General features: G+C 47.7%; 1 protein-coding gene across 1 annotated transcript in view; it reads right to left on the reverse strand.

The window, feature by feature from the left end:
* Positions 1–21,731, reverse strand: part of Adamts2 (ADAM metallopeptidase with thrombospondin type 1 motif 2) — a 258,874-nt gene that overhangs the window by 100,513 nt on the left and 136,630 nt on the right. Inside the window, exon 4 of the mRNA XM_078049898.1 lies at positions 3,273–3,475. Within this exon, the coding sequence (XP_077906024.1) occupies positions 3,273–3,475 (203 nt within the window). The remainder of the gene's footprint in view (positions 1–3,272; positions 3,476–21,731) is intronic.

Raw genomic sequence — 21,731 nt, forward strand, 5'->3', positions numbered from 1 at the left:
GCAGATCATTGGGGAGCAGGTATGCCCTTGGGGATTATATCTTGTCCCTGGCTCCTTAAGCCTGTCTCCCTTTCTCTCTCTCTGCTTCCTGACTGCCATCACCTGAGCAATTTCCTCTGCCATACCTTCTGCCATGGTGTTCTGCCTCTCCACAGCAATGGAGTTGGCCCATCATGGACTCAGACCTCTAAACCATGAGCCCCCAATAAACTTTTCCTCTTCTAAGTTATTCTTGTCAGGTATTTTAATCACAGTGACAATAAGCTGACTAACACAAATGGATACAGAGTCTCCGTTCTATAAGATGAAAAGAGCTCTGGGGATGGATGGTGGTGAGAGATGCGCAACACTGTAATGCACTTAACACCACTGAACCTTAAAAATGGTGAAGATGATAATGCCTGTGTGGATATTTTATCACAATCAAAATTTAAAAATTAAAATTATGTTGGAAGCATAATTTAAATTAAATTCAGTTCTTCATTTGTACCAGCCACATTTCAAGTGCTCAAGAGCCAGTGTGGCCAGTGGCTATCACACTGGACAGGGCAGAATGAGAGCACTTCTGTCACGACAGAAAGCTCTTTGAGACAACAATGTTCTACAAGGTTGCCCTTTTCTCAAATAGTCATCCTTCTTCAATGCCCTTCCTCCCTAAGATCACCAAAGGGTCCTGCAGGCTTTAAATCAGCCCCAAGACCATCCAAGGGTCCCACTTGTCTTATATCCTCTCTCTTCCCGGGTGTGCACGCGCTCTCAGTGAGGACACAGGGTATTAATTGTCAGGGCAACGCCATGCTCCCAGCTGATCCGAACCTTATCTCCCTTATCCACACTGTGCTCTTGCTGTGGCAGGTGGAGCTCAGCTCAGAATAGAAAAAACTCTCCCCTGCCCCCCAGAGCCCCAGGCCTCTCTACTATGCCCCTGTTTCTCTGAAGGACTCACTGCTGTGCCTAGGACAAGTACACATTCAATGAACAGTTGCTGAATAAATAAATGCACATCTGTGTGAAACAGAAAAAAGATAAGCTCCTACTCCCATTTCTTAACTTCTTGGATTTAGCTCCAAAAATCCTTTTTTTTTTGTTCATTATGATAAAGCTCATTTTGATTTAATAATTTTTATATTTCTCATGATCCTCTAAAAACTCTGGCCCATTATCCAAAACAGAGGTCCAGTTGGATCATTGGAATGTGAATAAATACACTGACATTCACTGCAAAAAGAGAAAGTTTTAGACTTCCTCCAACCAGCTCTCTATGACACAAGAACACTCCCTACCAGGGAAAAGGAAGATGTGCTTCATTGTGTCTCAGGAAAAACTCATCCTGGATACCCCCATCTTCAGGCAGAGTCCCTGGTGGACTTCTTAAGAATGGTTCTTTGTGTGCTGTTATTAAATCAAATATTGTTGCTGTCACATTAGCAAAACACATTTTACCTAGAGACTGAAAAACATGTCACCTTATTTACAGACTAAAAAAATACATACATCTCCCTTTCTCATTACATCCTCACTATAATGCCCAAGATGGAAATTACTGGCCCATTTTAAAGATGAAAAAACCAAGGCTTGGAGAACTGAGGCAGCATTTCCAATGACACACCTGGAAAAGGTAGGGCCAAGACTCTATTCCAAGTACAGTCCTTTTTCCCACTGGGTGGGAAGGCAGTAGAATCCCTTGAGGAAGAAGACATATACTGAACACAAAGATTTTGTATCTACCAGTCTTATGGAGTCATGGTGAAGATATCCTAACATATTGCATAATAAGTACCTAGAACAGGCTCACACACAGCCACATACTGGAGCTAATAATTGGAGTAATTATTGTTATTATTATTACATTAAAGGAACTTTTCAAAATTAATATAAGATTAAGGGCACTCTACAAATACAGAGGACTTTAGCACGGCTTTGCAGTTGAGAAGATTGAGGGGTGGTTGTCAATTGCTCATCGAAGGCAGGAGAGGAGGGAGGTGAACACTTGGGCAAAAGTCTCTCCCTCCAAGGTTCAGCTCACTCACGTCCTCCCTGATGCATCTTTCATCAACACCTTGGGGACACTGTGCCAACTGGGTTCCCAAAGGTTCACCACCTGGCCCTAGAAAGCAGAGCTAAGCAGTAGGCCCTGAGAAGAACCCTCTGCCCTTTACTGCCTGCCTGGGCTAGACTTGTATTAGATCTCATTCATGATAACATTTAGGCTACTTTAGAACTCCCCATCCGCCCAGGCTTCCACCCCACCAACCACCAATCACCCTGTTCCGCACCAACACTCTACCCTTTCAACTCCTGTTCAGAGCCACGCCCCATCCTCCCTCCCATCCCTAGTCTCTTAGCAGGGTTCAGAAGAGCCAGCCCCAGTGAGAGGGAGAGCTGAAAAGCTCAACCCAGCTTCCCCAGAGCGTGCAGTTTGAAGTCTGGGTGCCCCATGTCCCCACAGTAGCTCGATCAGCACCAAGCAGAGAGAGCAAAGGTTTCCACACCTGCATACTGATCAACATCTTGTACCTCCTAAAGGACACGAGGCATGGAATGTATGGGGGTGACCCTGTAACCTCAACAATAAACACACAAGAGGCAGGTACTGAGAAGACTTATGTGACACCCCTATTAAATAGCCCAGATTCACAGGAAGAAAGTGATTCCCTCTTTAACCTTCAGTTCTTCTGACTGCTTCAAGGAAGAGCCTCTGATCAGTGTCTGTCTGTCTGTCCTCCTATCTAACACCACTCATCTCCATTTTTGGCAGAAAGTGGGCCAAAGCTCTGTCTTGCGGGCCGGCCAAATGCAGAACTATCTAGCTGGCATTGAATAAGGTCATTTTGGATTTTACCTTAAGATTATTTCTTAGATGAAGTGAGATTTCTTTTTAAAATAATTTTAAATTTTAAAAATGGCAATCATTAATTTTTTTTTTATAAAAGATACACAAATGATTGGAGTGTGGGAAAAACTGCTTAAGCTTGTAAACAGCCTTGCCAAGTCAGAATCATCCCCACCTGCCGACAAGAAGCCTGAGACGCAGGGAGGTGGATGGGATGCTCAACTTTTCTCACCTGTGGACCCAGAAAGCCTCCCTGTTGAGGATGGCCCTTGCTTTCGGCTTCAAGTGGAAAAAACTTAACAGTCTGGCACAGAAAGTTGAGCGGACTCTTCTACAGGCGCCACCTGCAGTCTTGCCCCGCCCATGATGTCCCCACTCCACGCCCCCAATGTCCTTGCTCTGACTCCGGCCTCGCACTAACCCACCCGGCCCCACTTACGATGTTCATGAGCGTCAGCAGGTACTTCTGCACGTGCTCCTTCCCGTGGAACTGAACCACGGAGTCGTCCACACCCAGCAGGACTTCAATGTTGTAGTCGTCATCGGCAGCGTGTCTTCGCGCCCTCCTCCTGGAGCTGTTGACCTGCTCCTCCAAGATGCCCAGCGCTTGGCTGAGGCTATCCAAGTTGCCCAGGGAGGCCCCTACAGGGATAGGACATTATCATCAGCGGCAGGCCGGGCTCACCGGGAACATCACAGCAGGACGAGACTCCACTGGATGCAGCTCAACTCCAGCCAAGTGCCAGCAACATCATCATCATCCTCCTCAAGGGCATTGTTGCCTCCATTTAGCAGAAGAACAAACTGAGGTCTAGAGAGGGGCTGTAGTGATATGCCAAGCTGGCTCAGACTCAGCCGCACCCAAACCAACCGCCTCAGAGGCTTTAGGGCCAACTCTTTGGCTAGCACCTGGCAGTAACTCCCGCCACAGTGAGGGCCACGGTGTCCTCCTGAGACTATGACAGACTGGGGAGCCCAGGGCTGGCTGGCACCCAGCATCTGAGGCCAGGTAGATGTCCCCCACCCCACTCTTCAGTTAGCCCCTGGTGCTCAATGAATTGTGCAGGGACCAACATGAGCTCCTCATGATAGCTCTCCACAGCAGGCCCTGACTTCCTGCCCCTAAAGAGTTAGCACCAGGCAACGAGCAACAGCCCGGATGGGGGTAAGGGCCTGAGGGGTCTCAGCTACAGAGTCCAGGACCTGGAGCTCCATCAAGTTCAGGGCCTCAGATGGTGTCCCACTGTCTGCAAAGCTGTGGCTTCTGCCTTTGTTCCCATCTACTTCCCCACTGGGTTTAAATGTCACCCTGGACCAGTGCTCCAGTTCTCAGTCCTCCCCTGCCCTCACCTCTTAGGGTCACAGCCAGACTGACGAGGCCAACCATCAGCATTGATGGCAGCTGCAGACCACACTGTATGCTGCCCACTGAGTCCCCGTGGCCCTGTCTTGGAAGCCCTATCCCTTTCACCCCTGCCCTGCAGCACAGGTCTCTGTCCAAGGCAGGTTGTGCTTCTCAGTGACACTCAGTGATTCCTGCCCTGAGAAGAACCAGAGACGCAGGTGACATCATCAACACTGAGGGTGATGTCCAGGTCCTAGCTTTAGCTAGAGTGGGTACCAAGAGCCCTGCTCAGCTGTTGACATCCCTGAAACATTGTCTATAAAGAATCTTCCAGAACAACTTTGTCACTTATCCTTATCGCCTCTTATCTACCACATTCCCCAGACAAGTATGGGCACTTCTTCCATGTCAAGGTGGCACAAGACAGGCTCTGGAGGTGGAACCAGGCCTCTCAAGGGAACTTGGCCACTCAGGGAGATGTGAAGCAGCCTGGTTTGGGGGCCCACTCCCCCAAATTGGCCCCCAGTATTCATCTCCTCAAAGAGTGCAACAGGCATCTTCAGTACAAATTACTGTCCCCATTTGACAGATGAGGAGACTGACAGAACCCCAGCATGGCTGACTCTCTGCCAGAAGCTCTTTCCTTAAACTCTGCTTCCTGCTTCAGACAAGATGAACTGACTTAGTCAGAGGTACGTCTGCAGCTTGGTTGTGGGCGAGACCAAGAATGAAAAGAGAGGAGGTGAGAAGCAAAGGTGCCGGCTTTGACTGGAAAAAGAACAAGTTGGGGCCAGGACTGAGCAGCTGCTGCTTGGGTTCCCATGCCTTCTTGGGTCCTTGGAGTCCCGGCACAATCCACATACATGTGCAGGCACACACCTACATGCACATACACACACATATGTACACAATGCAAACACACACATACATACACACGTTGGTGCTGCCCAGGGCTGTGCCAGGCTCAGGGAAGGGGCTGGGAGCCCTGCAGGCAGTGCCCGTGCAGAGCTCAGTGCTCCACTCAGCTGCCTGGAGATGATTCAGGGCCATCCCTGCTGCTCCCAGAGGAGACGCTGGGGACTTAAACCTGACAGAAGAATTGAGGGATTGCTCCTCTATTTTTATACATTTATTTCTTTGCATTTTCAACGAGCAGGGACAGCTCACCTTCAGAACCACCTTGGGAAACAGAAAGATGGTAATTTCCATAGAAAAAGTCTTTCCCTGGGGAAGAAGCTGGACATTCCCTTCTGCCCCTATCAAGCTAAGGGTCATGCATGGGCAGCCCCTAGGGGCAAAGCCAGACCACAGAGGTGCTCATTAAGACCATGTGGTATTTTAAAAATATCTTATTGGGGGGAGGGGGGAATGCCTTATTTGGTTGAAAGTATTTGAAAACTGGGAGATTTCACATTAAAAACAAGATAGAATATCCAGTTTCTCTTGAGGAATTTGGAGATGAAGCCATCCCAGTGTAACCCAGGGCTGTGAACTGAGGACCATGTCTGCAGATAGGACACATAGGGCCACTTACCTGCCACCCCTGATGACCTCCTGGCTCCAAAAGACCTCAGAGTGTACTCTCCTGATCCTAACTCCTGGGTCACTATATAGTATCCCCTCCAGATATCCCTTAAGGGGGGTAGGGCACAGGGCCACCATCAGGTCAGAGCTGGGCTAAGGCTAGTCTTGAAGCTGCTTCTGTCAAGGAGCATAGTGTCTAACCAAACTGTATGTTATAGGTCTACTCAAAGCAGTGGGTTTTTTTTTTTTTTTTAAAAAAAGATGTTTTAGAAATGCCAAGTTCACCTTAAACATAGTTATTTTTGTCATCATTATTCTCATCATGATCATTTTGGGGGTGCCTTGGACATTATATTATAGAACACTCTCCTTCCCTCTTTCCCCAGCTCCTGTGGACAAGCCCCAAGGCCCAATGGCAAAGCAGGTAAAGACAGAAAGACAGGACCCCTGAGGTCAGCAGGTGAGAGCAGCAGGCAGGTGAGAGCCTTCCCAGGTAGTCTGGTCCCTGGAAGTCTCAGTCTCATTCAGGACACAGGGAGCAGCCCCAAAGTCAGTAAGGTCTGTTGTGCCCCAGGCCTGGGGGTACATGAGCCTGGTCCAGCTGCCTTCCGCTCTTCTCTGTCCCCGTGGGACCTGGTAGTCAAGCTCCCCACAGCAGGCACATTCTGCCTCATCAATCCTGGGTACCACCTCAACTTTCCCCACATGGGCTTGACCCTAAAGCCCAGGATGCCTGTCTTTCACAGGATTCCTGCTTCAGGGAGCTCTGGCCAGCAGCAAGCTTCTGCATGGTCCTGGATCGGCTTCCTAGTGATCCCCTTGACCTTCACGTTGGCCTTTGGAACCAGCCCACGTGTGCTGGGCTGCCTGCCTCATCTAAAGACCTCTGCTAGACTTGTTCCTTCGAGGCCAGGTGGAGCAGACTCTTTGCCACTATCTCTGACTTCCCTGGGAGCTCCCATGAACTTGCAGCCTAGGCCTGCTAAGCCACAGTGACCCAGAGCTCACACGGGTCACTCCATCCTGCATTACTGGGCCAGCTGAATAGTGAGCTGTCAGTCCTGCCCATCTCCTGCTGAGGCGGGGGATGCTGCTGCCTTCAGTCTCACTTCTCTGTGCAGCTACCTCCAGAAGGAGAAGTCACTGGTCCTGGTAGGCTGAGTCTCTCCTAAGGGAAGGATCTGGCACAGTATCATATCTTTCATTTTATTTTTTTTTTAATTTTTTAGTTGTTGATGCCTTTATTTTATTTATTTATATGTGCTGCTGAGAATTGAACCCAGTGCCTCCCACATGCTAGGCAAGTGCTCCACCACTGAGCCACAACCCCAGCCCCAGTATCCTATCTTTCAATTGGGTAACTAAAAAGATGTTTAGTTCCTGGCATTTCCTGTGCTTGGAGACACTTCCAGATGGCAGCTGGGGCTCTGTTTGCTCATGTCTTGGGCAAGAGACACACAGCAGGAGGCATATCCAAGAGCCATCCCCAGTTTTAGAGTTTCTAGAATGGAAAAGAAAGGCTCTGTCAAGGAGCCGATCAACAGACCGTGGAGAAGATGTGTTGAAGAAAAGCAGGGCTCCTGTCCAGGGAAGCCCAAAGCAAGTGCCACCCAGGGGATGAGTGGGTCACGGCTGCCAGGCTAATTTATAGCCCCATACAACTAAGGGTACTGCCTGTCCCCCTGAGCTAGTGGGCTGAGGGCTATATCTGTCAGTATCCTGGGAACCTCAGTGTCCAGGTCTCTGGAGCAAGGGCATATGCATAGCCCTTCACAGTGATGAGACTGTCACCTCCAATAGCCATTTGACTTGCACACTAAGGAGGAGGATCCTTATCATTCTAGTGGTGCTATGGTTAGGATGTGGCTTGTCCCCCAAAGGTTCAGAAACGGGAAGCTTATTCTCAGTAATATTACTGAGATGGTGGAAACCTTAAGGGACTAACTCAAAAGAGGGGGTCAGGTCTCAAGGGACTGGATTAGCTCCCCAGAGAATAGGTTGTTATAAAAGAGTGAGCTTGGACCCTGCTTGTCTCTTGCTTCCTTTCTTGCCATACAGTCTTTCCCACTCACACTTACATGTTCCTGCCATTGTGATGCCAAATGCTATGTTATGACACAGCTAGGGGGAGGTGCCTTGTCAGGATGCCAGCACCATGCTGTTTGAACTTTTCTGCCACCAGAATGGTGAGCAAAATAAACCTCTGATCTTTATGCATTAGCCAGCATCAAGTATTTTGTTACAGCAACATGAAATGGACTAAGATAAGCAGTAAAGAAATAGAAGAATAGAAAGATCAAGTGACTCTCAAACCACAGTGTTAGAAAGGAGGAACCAGGACCTGACCCAGGCCAGAATGAAACATTATTCTTTCCCTCCAAAGAATAATTATTTATATATTTGGGAATAGCAGGACATTGCAATGAGAATGTACTTACCATAGTAAACTATGGGTGTATTTCCCAACATTATTAACATGGCCCAGAGCAGTCCCGACACAAGGGTTGGTTTAGGGGAAATCAAAATTGATAGAAACAAGATCATTGAGCCTGGAGAAGAGAAAACCTGGGGCTTGAGACTACAGGCTCAGGAGCATCACGTGGCAGGTGCTAGCCCTACCATGTCAAAGGTATCTGGTATTTGCCAGCCCATGTGAAAGGCCACACCCACACTTTTGCTGGGCTCACCTCTCCACCTGGAATACTCTTTCTGCTTCTGCTTCTACCTAAAGTTAGCTGCCCCCCAGGCCCAAGAGGAGCCCCCCAAAAGGGCCATAGGGAATAATCCCACAGATTGTGGTGCAAAGCCTCAATATCTCCCCCCTGCACTGGACTCAGAGCCTTGAAAGACAGGGGCATATTTGGTCCCTGCTGTAGTTTGGACCTGCAGTATCCTCCAAAGGTTAATGTGTTCAAGGCCTGGTCACCAGACTGTGGCACTACTGGGAAGTGGTGGAACCTTTAGGATGTGGTGCCTAGTGAAGGAAATTATGTCACTGGGGTTGAGCCCTTGAATGGGACATTGGGACTCCTGGCCTTCCTGGATTTCTCTTTGCTTTCTGGGTGCCATGAAGTGATCAGGCTCCCGGAGCCCCCACCATGATGCACTCAGCTGCCAAAGACCCATAGCAATAGGGCCAAGGGACCATGGACTGAAACCTCTAAAACCATGAAGTGAAATAAACTTTTCTTTTTAGAAGCTGTTTGTCTCAGGTATTTTGTCATAGTAGCGCAAAGCTGATTAACACAGTTCTCATGTGCTTCCTCCACAGACTTCATTGACACTCTAGGGAACAACCAGGTGACAGGGGAAGACTGTACTGTCCTTTCCCCAGGGAATAACCTGCCCTTCATTTCTTCCATCCTTCAGGTATCTGCTAAAATGTCACTTTCTCAAGGAGGTCTTCCCTCATTTCATCCTTAATTAAAGTAGTCCCCTCCCCCAAATCCTCTAATAGCATCCTGTTCACTTCCTCATGTAATGAGCCATTGTGTGAGATTTGTGCATTAACTGCCTCCTCCATCTTGGATGGAGCACCCCAGCGGACAGAGGTCATAGGATCAGGTGTGCCTCAGTTTTCCTAGTGACCCAACAGGTAACCTCAGGCCTGTGAGGGGTAGAAGCCACAGCAGGGGGAGGAAGTCAGAACACAGGGACCAGAAGAAGGCAGGGAGGGGTCCTCCCAGGAGCTGAGAGATGGTCTGAAAGAAGAGGCAGGTGCAAACAGGACCAGGAAGGCCAGAAAGCCTGTAGGAGAAGCAGGAGCCAAAATGTGGTGACAGGTAGAGACATAGGAACTGGAAGGAAATCCAGCTATAAATTACTTGCACAAGGCATAACGAAGATAAAATGACCAGGAGGATTTAAAACAAATGAGGCGAGGAAGCATATGCCACGTAATTGCCAATGAAAAGAAACCAGGCATTATAATAATATTCATGAGATAAATTTAATTCAAGGCATTCAAGGGAACAGACGGCCAAGGCAAACAGTTCCTGGAGAAGACATGAGAGTCAGGAAACCTGATGCTCCTAGCAGAGTTTCAAATGGACCCAAGGAGAAATGGACAAGGCCACAGTTAAATGTGTACTTTAACACATTGATTCCAGAAAACAACAGATGAGTTGGACAAAACATTAAATAAGGAGATAAAGGATTTGAACTAATAAGACAATCTAGTGTTTAAACCCCCAAACCAGAAGACATGCCCTTTTCATGCATGCATGAAATAAGTTCCAAATCTGACTTCACTTTATGACACAAAGAAAACTCAAAACTTGTGTCCACAATCAGTAACGCTGAGATAGAATAAAAAAATAAGAAAATTTAAGCTCCTTGAAATCCTAAATGCCAGAAATTTAAAACACAGGCGTAGTCTAGATGAAGTAGAAATTCCTATTGTTGGCTCAGGTAGAGAACCCCCGTAAACTCACAAGAAACTGAAAAAGTAGTCAAAGGAAAGCCTAGAAGATTTTATTAAAAAGTTTTATAAAACCTACAAGGAATAGTACTTTTCATCTTATGTAAAATGAACATATAAAGATCAACACATTTCTTGTACACAGCAATAACCACCTGCGAAACAAGGTGGTGTACAAAGGGTTTGTCATCTATAGCAACAAACAACACTCCTCGCAAATACCCAGGAATCAGTAAAAAATGGAGGATGCACATAGGCTACGAACAAAGTAATATAGACTAAAACTCCACAAAAATACAAAGGAAGAACTCAGAAAATGGAGACACAATGACACGATCATGAACTGGAAGTTGATTCTTCCAAATTAATCTAGAAATGTAACACAATCACCATCAAATAAAAACTGTTAAACTCCAGCAAAGTAATTCCAGAGTTCACCTGGAAGACAACACATGTGAGAACAGCCAGAAAAGCACTGAAAAAGAATAACAATAAGGGAGTATTTGTCATTCAAATTAACAGAATATAGTATAAAATAACATTAATTAGGATATTATGGTGCTGGTGTCAAGAAAGACAAGAGCTCAATGGAACTGAGTAAAAATTCCAAAAATGGGAGACTTTGGGGGTTAAAATGACAGATTGAACACATACATCCCATTTTACTCCTGCCTGGAACCACATGAAAACTTTAGCCAAGTCATTTTTTTTTTTTAAAGAAACACCTCTGGGAGGACAGAGAGAACAGCAAAAGAAGTAATAATAGAAAGTGTTTGAGGCTGGAAAGCAGAGGCACTTCCTATGGGAATGAACTTGGTATACCCAAGAACGCTGAATCCCAAGCTGGCAGGGAAGAAGTCAAGATTCTCCCGGTTTGCATCACAGAATACTCCACAGGTTCCAGAATTGATGCACTAAGGAACATCCAGAAGTGGGGGTGGAGGGTGAGTTGAAATAAGTAGGACTGGTTGAAGGCTAATGCCCAGTTCATTTCCTGAATCTAAGTCCCTCTTCTGCACGGGCATTGCAGTACTTCTCTCCTAACAAGGTTGAAAATAAGGTTTCTAGGCTATAGGCACCAGGTGTAGTAAAGAGGTCTACGGTACCATACCAGAAATGGGAAGAATGAACAAATCCTGTTATTCCCAGAAAATGCAGGTGTTCAGGCCCTCACCCTCCCAGGCCAGAAGACTAAAAGGGTCTTCTCCAGGAAATCTGATCAACCAAAGACCAAGAGGCAGTATCACTGTGCCCTGGGCTTCCAGTCACCACTTTTGCTGCACACACTTACACATGAGCAGCCAACTCTCTGATGGAAGTCTCCAACATTACAGATAGAGGCCAAGGAGAAGCAAAATAAAGAGGAAACAGAGATGGTACAAGAAAGTGGAGAAACGTATTATCAGTGTTCTCTGAAAGGTAAAAGAACACGTTATATCCATTAAGCAAGAATGGAAGGAGAAGAGAAGGAGTCTTTGAAATGAAAAGTATTTCAGCAGAAATGAAAAACTCAATGGAAGGACTGAGAAAAGAAAGTAAAACAATAAGACAAAGACTTTTAACAATTAGGATGATACAGAAATGTATCATCCTGGGAAGAGAGGTTCCATGAAGAGAGACAGAAATTATTAGGGAAATTAGTCAAGAAAATTTCCCTTAACTGGAAGATGTTCTCAGATTGAAAAGATACAACTAGCACACAACATAATAGAGGAAAATAGACCCAGAAATATCAGAACATGAGTCCACAAACATACAAGACAAGAGGAGGGAATAAGCAGGTTACAGAAGAGGTGGCAGATGAAGAATTGGAATCATAATGGCTTAGATTTCACAAAAACAGCATAAGAAGTAGAAAAGAAATGGATTAAAGTCTTCAAAATTCTGAAGGAAAACAATTTCCTAATTGCAGTTTCATACACAGACAAATTCTTAATCAAATATAAAAAGGAAATAAAGACATTTATTTACAGACATGTAAGTTCTCAGGATATTTACCTGTCAACACTCCTACTAAAAAAAGCTATGAAGGGCTGGGTGTGGTGGCACATGCCTATAATCCCAGCAGCACCGGAGGTTGAAGCAGAAGGATCGAAAGTTCAAAGCCAGCCTCAGCAACTTAGTGAGGCCCTAAATAACTCGATGATATCTTGTCTCTTAAAAAAAAAGGAGAGGCTGGGATGTAGTTCACTGGTTAAGCACCCCTGGGTTCAATCCTCAGTACCAAAAAAAAAAAAAAAAAAGCTATGAAGTATGTAGTCTATCAAAAGAAGTGACCAAGAAAGAGTAAGACATAAGATATAGGAAACAACAGACCCAGCACAGGAGAAACAAAAAGAAAATCCCTTGAATGATAATAAAAGGAGATCTAATCCTAGATGCTAGCCTTGCCCCAGATGTGGAGGGCAACTGAGTCAGGTCCCAAAGGAGGCAACTGACAGCTGTTTATCACAGTATTGTGTAGGTCGGGGGAGGCTGGAAAAAACTCTGGACATTACTAATAGGGAAGTAGCAAATACAGGGGGTACACTCCACACAGTTCTCCACAGAGTTAGGAGTTTGAAATCTTCACAGATGGATGAATCTTAAAAAACAAAGGTTTTAGTGCAAAAGATAAGAAACAAAATTAGAGGCAGCATAATTTATTTCAATAAAAAAAGACATGGTCTCAAGGAAGCAGCACTCATTTTGCAAAACTTTACACTAACAAAAGGATACTATTGGATCACCTTAGAATGGTTGTTCATTGCAAGGGAAGAGAAGAAGAAAAAGAGAGGATTGTGTTTGTATGATGTTAGGACAAGCAGTTAGATGTAATAGATCAAATTCTTTTTTAATTTATTGTTTATTAGTTCTATCAGTTATACATGACAGCAGAAAGCTTTTCTATTCAATGTACACAAATGGAGCACAACTTTTCATTCCTCTGGCTGTATACAATGTAGAGTCGTACCACATGTGCAGTCATATATGTCCCTAGGGGTAATGATGTTCATCTCATTCCACCATCTTTCCTACCCCCATGCTCCCTCTCTTTCCCTCCCTCCCCTGACTCCATCAAAGTTCCTCCATTCTCCTCCCCACACATACACACCATTATGGATCAGCATCCACTTATCAGAGAGAACATTCGGCCTTTGTTTTTTGGGGATTGGCTTACTTCGCTTAGTATGATATTCTCCAATGCCATCCATTTACCTACAAATGCCATAATTTTATTCTCTTTTAATGCTGAGTACTAATCCATTATGTATATATAGCTATTTAGCTATTGTGAGTTGTGCAACTATGAACATTGAAGTGGCTGTGTCCCTGCAGTATTCTGTCTTTAAGTCCTTTGGGTATAGAATTGAGGAGAGGGAAAGCTGGGTCAAATGGTGGTTCCATTCTAGTAGATCAAATTCTGACCTCACTCTTTATGCAAAAATAAATAAATAAATTCCAGGTGGATCAGCATTATGATTTGGGTGTGGTACGATTGTCCTCCTATTTCTTAGGCATAAGGTATTTCTTGTGCAACCCCCTTGAGTTCTCTCAAGAGAATCATTATAAAAGGAACAAGTGTGGCTCCACTGTTCTCTTTCCCTGTCGATTCAAGAAATTATCATGTGCTTGTTCCTGGACACACTCCTGCCATTGTTGTCTGCTACGATATGACATAGCTAAGAACTCAGCACTTGCCAGCACTACACCTTTAAACTGCCAAAATTTTGAGTGAATTTTTCTTTTCAAAGTTAATTGCCCCTGTCGTAGTAATGCAAAGGAACTAATATGGGATTATTAGAATCAAGTCATAGAAGTACTAGAAGAAAATGTAGCTAAGTGGTTTTTTATGATTGATGCTAGGCAGGTTTGGGACTCCCGAGTCTAGTGCTCTTTTCCTGTCTCCTATTTGCCCCTTGCCTGTGAGCCATTCTGTACTCCCCAGGTCTCTGCTGGCTGAGCAGATGGATGGGTGTCTGGGCAGGCTTGATGCGGTACCTTCTACACAGACAGAGTGAGGTACCATGCTGTCCTCACAACCTGTCAACCATGTGGAGGAGAACAAACCATTTTCTCTTCCCTAGGGTCAAGAGTCTCTGAAGCTTCAATTCTTATAAGTGCTGACAGGAATACTTCAAAAAAGGGGTTGGGAGAGAGGCTGGCTAAACTAGACTTAAGGTCATGATTTTAGGAAAAGCCCAGGCTAAAACTCCACATAGTCCCTTTTTCTGACAACCACTTCCAGGGCCCTGCAGGGGCTGCTGGACAGGTCCTGCGAGACCCAAATCCCAGGCACCAGCAGCCCCATGGAGCACACACTGGGGCCCCCCACCAACCAGGTCATCTGGAGGAAGGTCACTCCTCATTTGTTAACAACCAAGAGACAATAACTCCAAGACTACAGATTCCCCTAAAGATGATCATTAAGATAAAATATGGTTACGTAGAAGCATAATTAGGACAAGCCAAGAGGCCCGGCTTGGCAGCAGGCAGGCTCTTTGGAGCCTCTGGGAAGCAGAAAGCCGTCTCAGCCCCACGGGGGCCATCAGTGCCGAGTCCCACTGGTGAGTTTTATTAAAAGGAGCTCATTATGATCATTTCATCCCAGCCTTTATAACTTTATTACGGAATCTGAATTAATTTTTGCAACTCCAACAGACGCTGCTCACCCAGTGTCATTTTTATGACTCAAGGTGGAAGACAGGAGCAGAGACGGGGCTCCCAGGGCGCAGGGAGGGGCTCTGGAGTGCTTCATCTACACGACCCATCCGTAGCAACTGCACCGAATCTGAGACAAGCGTCGAAAGGACCATGAATCACCCCACCATGGCTGCCCCAGTGGTCCTCTTGAGTCCCAGGCTGCTTCACTTCCCAGAGCTTTCTTGGGTTGGGGGATGGGACAGCTCTGGAGAAAAGGAAAGAAACTTCCCCCCTGCCTCCTCAGAACATGCCTCCCAGGGCCGAGGGCTGAAGGATGCTCCTCAGTGGTGGGCATGTAGGTCCATATCTGCCCCTCACCCACTCGCCCTGGACTCAGGCAACATGGTAACCTCCCCCGTTCTGAGTGCTGGCCCTTGATTTTCTTGTGGCCAATGACTATCTCCTACCGCCAGCCCAGATGATTCAGGGGAGTCAACCCTATTGAACCCCCAGCTCCAGAAGTACCCCCATGGCCCAGCCAGGCCAAGGAAACCCGAGTCCATTTGCTGATGTATATGGGTACATTCTCTCTCTTTTCTCTCTGCTGGGTTTGCTAAGATGGGACAGTGTAGTTCCTGAGCTGTGAGGTGGCTCCTTTTCTCTAAGAAGCAGAACTGAGAGAGGAAGACAGCAACACCAAGTGCCCGAGCTAGTCCCCCAGTGGTTGACTGTGTCCATCAGAGACTCAAGTCCTGGAAGCTTTATCTCCATTGTGGTGACGTGAGAAGTGATAAAATGTTAAAGAGATGGGGTCTAGCGGAAAATGTCTAGGTCACTGGGAACACAGACCTCGGAAGGCATAACACAGTTAATCAGGACACAGGTTAGTTCCCGTGACGCCAAGTTGTCACAGATGAGCAAGCTGGAACCCTGAATCCCTCTGGCTTCCTGTCTCGCCCTGTGATCTCTTCTCCAAGTGCTCCCACCTTTGTGGTGTGACACCCTTGTCAGAGGCTGGACAGTTGGGGGCCATCCAATCTTGCAACTTTCAGCATACAAAACTGTGAGCCAAATAATTCTCTTTCTTTATAAACAACTCAGCCTCAGGTGTTTTGCTACAGCAACAGAAAATGCACCAAAAAAAAAAAAAAAACAGCTGGTGATGCCATTTAGGTCCCCAAATCCAACTATGGCAGAAGTTGATAACATCTCTGGAACTTTCAAGTTCCTTGAGTCAAGTCACTTGCCTTCTGCCTCTTGCAACCATGAGAGTTCTAACAAGATCCTACGCAGACAGACAGGATCAAGTACACTGGAATTGATGTGACACCACAACTTGGTTCTGTAGCCAGAGTACGCTGAGACTCTCGAGGGATCTGACATTCCACTTGCTTCTATCCTACATCTCCTACTTTCTGGAGGGACCCAAGGTGGAGCAAGGGGAAAGCTTGCTGTGTCTGTGGCCCAGGGAAAGAGACCAGGCTCTGGTTCAGTCCCCAGATACAGATCCTTGGGAGTGATGCCACAGTGGCCCCACAGAGGTATGAAGGACCCTGAGGAAGTGTCCAAGACAGCAGGGCTGTGCTGGATGCCCAGGAGTTCTCAGAGCTCCTCCCAGCTTCCTGTAGCAGGGCTCAGAAGCCTGCTATCTACAGCCCTCACCCAAGGGTTCCAAATGTCCCTGTCCCACTCTCCCACAAACGCCAGCTGAACTGCCTCGTCTCATCTGCACCTGCAGGTGCCCCCTGTCCCGCATCACCTCCCTGGCAGCCTCCACAGGCTGTCTAACAGCCCCCAGGATGCACAAGGACTCCTTCAGAAACCAGGTTCCTGGGCCTCTAGGGACAGGGCAGACTGCTAGCAGGGAGACCAGCAGAGCCCTTCCCTGGGCAAACATCTGCAACAGCCAAGGAGGGTCCATAGGACCACTCCTGGTCTCCAGGACACCAAACTTCCTCTCTGCTGGGCAGCCAGCCCAGGAAGGGAACTGGCCCCGAGTTTTCTTTTCAAAGCATCTCCCCAGCACACAGCGGCCAGATGGCAGGAGCCAGTGGAGAGACAGGCAGATCGCTTAATGAAAATATTTACTGTGAACTTCAGAACAAAACAGAGACACCCACAGGTCCCAGCAGAAGGGAAGATTCCTTGGGAACTCGTTTAGAATGTGGGGGAAGCAGGAGACTGGAAAGTAGGGTGCTGATGGCCAACGTTTCAGGGCCCCCCAGCAGCCGCAGACACAGCCTGGAGACGTCCATCCATGTTCAGCTGGTGAAAGCACGTCACAGGCAGGAAAACCCCTGTCGTCAGCCCAGTATACGCTTTGGAGTCCCTCATTTGGATATCTGGCAGCCTCCTGGACACCGCTCTTCTTCCAAGGCCCTCAGGCACCTCCCACTCTGAATACCCAGTACCTTCTGGGGTCTGATGGCCTCATCCAACTCCATCTGCACCCTCCAACTACACTGCTCACCTTGGGACATGCCATCCACATCCACCTGGCCCCACAGCAGGGTCTGCAAAGCTGGCTTCTCCCTCACTCCTAAGGGTCTCTGGAACCTCTGCCACTGTCCTCACCTGTGCCTCCCACAGGAATCGATACCTCGTCCGTCTCTGGATTCTTCACATCCGAGTCCCAAAGCGTTTGTCTCCACCTGTCCACCTTAGTTTCCCTTGCTGGGCACTCTCTCTCCTCAGAGGTTGAGCCCCATGTCATGCAGGGTTGGTGAGGTCCTCCTGGAGTGGCAGTGTTGGTCCTTTGGGAAGGGCTTGGTGCGGACATATACAGGAGGTCCCTATGTGAGTGAGGCCATCTCCTTCCAGGCCAAGAGCATTCATCAGCCGGCCCCTCTGCCCCCTCCCCCAGCCCAGCACAGTTGTCCCCAGATCCCCTCCTCCCTTTTCATCCCTCCCTCTCCTACGCAGAGTTCAGGCACATAGAGGTGCTGGGGCCAGGGCACATGGCTTCTCCTGGCTAACTCTGGGACTCGGGGGTAGCACCTTGGGGTAACCACAGGGTACCACTGAGCCATCCACCCTTGAGGAAGAATTCTCCAGATACCTCATCATCAACACAACCCATGACTCAGGTGCCGGGTTTGCCTCCTGTTTGCTTTCCTTATGAACCTGGTGCCTGGAGGACTGGGAAGGGGACATTAATTGGTCTCTGTGAACCTCACAGGCCCCTCCCTCCCATGGGGTTTCCTCCCTGAGAAAGACCCAGCCGCAGTGGAGGGGGAGGGCAGGGGCTCCCCTACTTCCCACACGCGGGACATCCTGCTCCGTTCACCGTGCACCACCAAGGCTGCCGTCAGACCACAGTGTTGACGGGGCTTAATTTGATCAGCCCCATTTAGAGAAGGGAGGAAATCAGAAATCAGAGCGAGTGCTGAATCCTGTAAATTTAATCTGTGACACAGCCTCAAAGGGCCTTTCCTAACAACTGAGGTGTGAGGGGAGGAGGTGGGGGTGCACTCCAAGCCCCAATCCTGGGCCACCCTGAGAACCACGAGGGGGGGGTAGAGGGAGGGGCCACCCTCTCTGCAGAAAGGGTAGCGCAGGCCCTGCTTGCCTGACCCTGGCTGCCCGGGACATCCCAAGGGCTGCAGAAGACAGGCCCAGCAGTCAATTAGGCAGAGACAACAAAAATCATCATGATTCTACTGGAGGAGGGCTGGGGTTTCCTTTTCTTGTTTAAAAGCTTCGGTGACCCTGCCGGTCACAGCTGGCAGAGATCCAGCCAGCTCACTGAGAGGAAGACTGAATGAGCAACATGTCTGTACACCCCAGGAAGGGTCCCTGCTCTGACTCCCACCAAGGCACCAAGGGGGCTCCTCCTTGCAGGACAGCCTGAGCCCCATCTCATCCCTGGCTTCTCCCACCTCCGAAGCTGAAGCACCTTGTTCCCAGAGGAGGCACACCCTCTCCAGCACCCGGGACCCCACTGCCACTTTCTACCTAGCCAACTCTGCTCCTCTTTTCAGGTCCAGCCCTGATTGCCTTTTTAGGACAGTTCCCATCTGCCTGCTTGCCCTTCGTGAGGGGCTCCTTCCTTCTCTGGCCCCCAAACCTATATTTTCATTCATTCATTTGTTCCTTCCTTCACTCCTCGGAGTAGGAGTACTTCTAAAACTGCTATTGTCAGGTCCTGTGCAGCATCGACTTCATTACAGTCCTCTGAGGGCTGTCACCATCACTGACCACCCCACCACACACTCATGCACACACTTTTACACACCTACTCACACAAACTCACACACCTATACATATGCAAACATATACAAGCTCCAGCTCGCTCTCTCTCTCTCTCTCTCTCTCTCTCTCTCTCTCTCTCTCTCTCTCTCTCTCTCACACACACACACACACACACACACACCCTACTCCTGGAAGACTGAAGCAACCTCTGACTCCTCTATAGGTCCCAGGCAACTATGTGGAGCTTGACCAAAAAAAAAAAGAACTTGGGTGAATAACACCTGTTGAATAAATGGAAAAGTACTGTTAATCCTTATGCCACCATGAACGTGCCAAGGCTACAGAGGGGAGGAAGTGGCTGCAGGCGACAAAGCAGCTGTGGTGTCTCTCCGGCAGGAGCAGCAGCTGCAGCACATGATAAGGAGGCATGCCTCTCTGTTTCCTGGCTGCTGCTAGCAGGGGAGGAGGCTACGAGGTTAGCAGGGCAGGTGGAGGCTGTGTGTGTTCACTGTGGTCATGCAGAGGGTGCATGTTGACAGTGACCTCTCCCTTCCTCCTCATGAGGGCTGCTGCCATGGTTCCTGACACACTGAAAGCTCCAGGTGCCACCGTGACAACACACCATGTCACAGACCACAGGCCAAAAGCAGCCCTGCCTGAGTCTCTCGGAATCCTGGGTCCCTGCTATGTCAGCCACATGGGCTTGATGCCTGCAGGGGCCAAGTGGGTGTGCTGCACCACGTCCTCCTCTCTGACCCTGGCACCCTCTGTTTCTATGTTGAACACAGAGAAATGGTCTGCATTTCCACAAGGAAATAGGCTTTCTCCCATTTTTCCTTGAGACAAGTGGCCTTCTTGGCTAATCTTTTTTTAACTCAGAAATAATTTGCTCCCATAAGAAGAGCCACATTGGAGTGTGAAACAAGAGCACACAGTGGGCTTTGGGCAGGCTGTCTATCTCCAAAGTAGCCAGCAGTGGTTAAGTGGCCCAGTTGCTGGGCCTTCTTATTTTTGTAAAGAGGTTAAAGATCTGGATTTGCATGTGAAGTCTATGATTTTTAAATATTGCCAAGCAATATCAAAGTAATAGAAGCACAATGCTGTTCATGAAATGAGACAAAGTTGGACTCTCAAGTTAGTCTGCGACCTCAGTTCATGCCTGGAATGCCCATTTCCTAAATGCGCTCCCCCTACTTGTCTGGAGACTCTTTGAGTATAGTCATGTTCTATCAAACCAGAGTGAGCCCACTGCCTTCAGCCCCAGAGTGGCTGAAGGTTCCTGGGCCACAGCCCACATCCTTTTTGTTTACCTGAATCCCTTTCCTCTCCTAGTGGATGTGATTTATTGATAGGTTCCTCATACAGGGATCCAATCCATACTCACTGGTTATCCCTGCAGCAATAAATGTTTAGTGAACACCAAACTCCTCCTCTCTCTCATGGGGTCTTGGTTCAGCCCTGCACACAGTGAAGAGCTCATTTAATATCACATGCACTTCAGACTAAAAACCTATGTCCTTAATATATAAAGAGCTCCAATAAATCAATAAGAGCCCAGCAATCCAAAAGGGAAATGGGAAAGTGTCATGAACTAATACTTTTGAGAAAAGAACACCAAGCAGCTTTTAAATACATGAGAAGATACTCAACCTCATCCTTTATAAACGAAATACCTGCATCAGATTGTCAAAATAAAAATGTATGGGTCAGGTGTGGATATAAGTGGATTCTGCACACTTTCCTAGGAAGTCAATCTGGTTTCTCTATCGAAATTTAAAATACAGCATCCCTTTGAACCAGCAAATCTAGTTAAAGAATTTAATCCTACAAATGTCCTCCAACAAGTGGGCAAAGGAATAAGTATCAAGATATCCAGTGCAGCATTACTCAAAGCAGTGAACATTGAAAGAGACTAAGTCACATCAATCAAAGACTGGTTCCATAAGTTATCATACAATGGAATATCTAGGTAGGAAAAAATGGGCAGACCTGTAAGTTCTGATATGAAAAATCTCCAAGATATACTCCCTGGTGATAAGAGCAAATGTTAGTATAGCATATAGTATGTGTAGTGTGCTAGTATTCATGCAAAAAAATAAAACATACATATATACGTATCACAAAATCCTTTGTTCTACTTCCAGGATCTCTCTCCCTCCCCCTGCCCTCTCTCTCTCAGACACACACATACACAAGCACACACGTGCTTAGAACATCCTGAAAAGGCAGAACAGGGAAGCCGTGGCTGCCTCTAGAGAAGGGAGCTGAATACCTTAGAGGGGAAAGTGGAGGCTCGGTACAGCAATAAGCAGTCAGAGGCCAATTTGTTCATCCTTTCATGAAGCTGCAAGCCATTAGTCCGTCCAAAAGCCAAGTCACATGCATTCAGAAAAAGCCAAAAATGTGAGCGGTGGCCAGGGGTGGACCTCACAAAATGAAGGGTCAGGGACACCAAGGGATTCCCCATCCAGATCTGGCCCCCTAGAGGCTCTGACCTTTGCAGCTCAGAGGGAGCCATAGCCAGTGCCCACCTGGGAAAATCTGGGATGGAGGTGGTGTGGCACCCCTCTCGTTGGCCTGCCTCTGGGCACTGGCATGGCAGGATGAGATGGCTGTTGGTTCAGGAGCCTGCTGCCATCAGATACTGAGGATGAATGGACAGGGAGCACCTGGACAGTGTGGGTCAGTCAGTACACTCTTCAGGAACTAGAAAGCCACTGGGCTGCAACCACAGAGTTGGTGGGACCAGCATTCCCACCTCCCAGAGGCCCCTGGAGAGGTCATGGCTGGGCACT

Source organism: Ictidomys tridecemlineatus, chromosome 1 (genome assembly GCF_052094955.1).
Source record: "Ictidomys tridecemlineatus isolate mIctTri1 chromosome 1, mIctTri1.hap1, whole genome shotgun sequence".
NCBI classification, from domain to species: Eukaryota; Metazoa; Chordata; class Mammalia; order Rodentia; family Sciuridae; genus Ictidomys; species Ictidomys tridecemlineatus.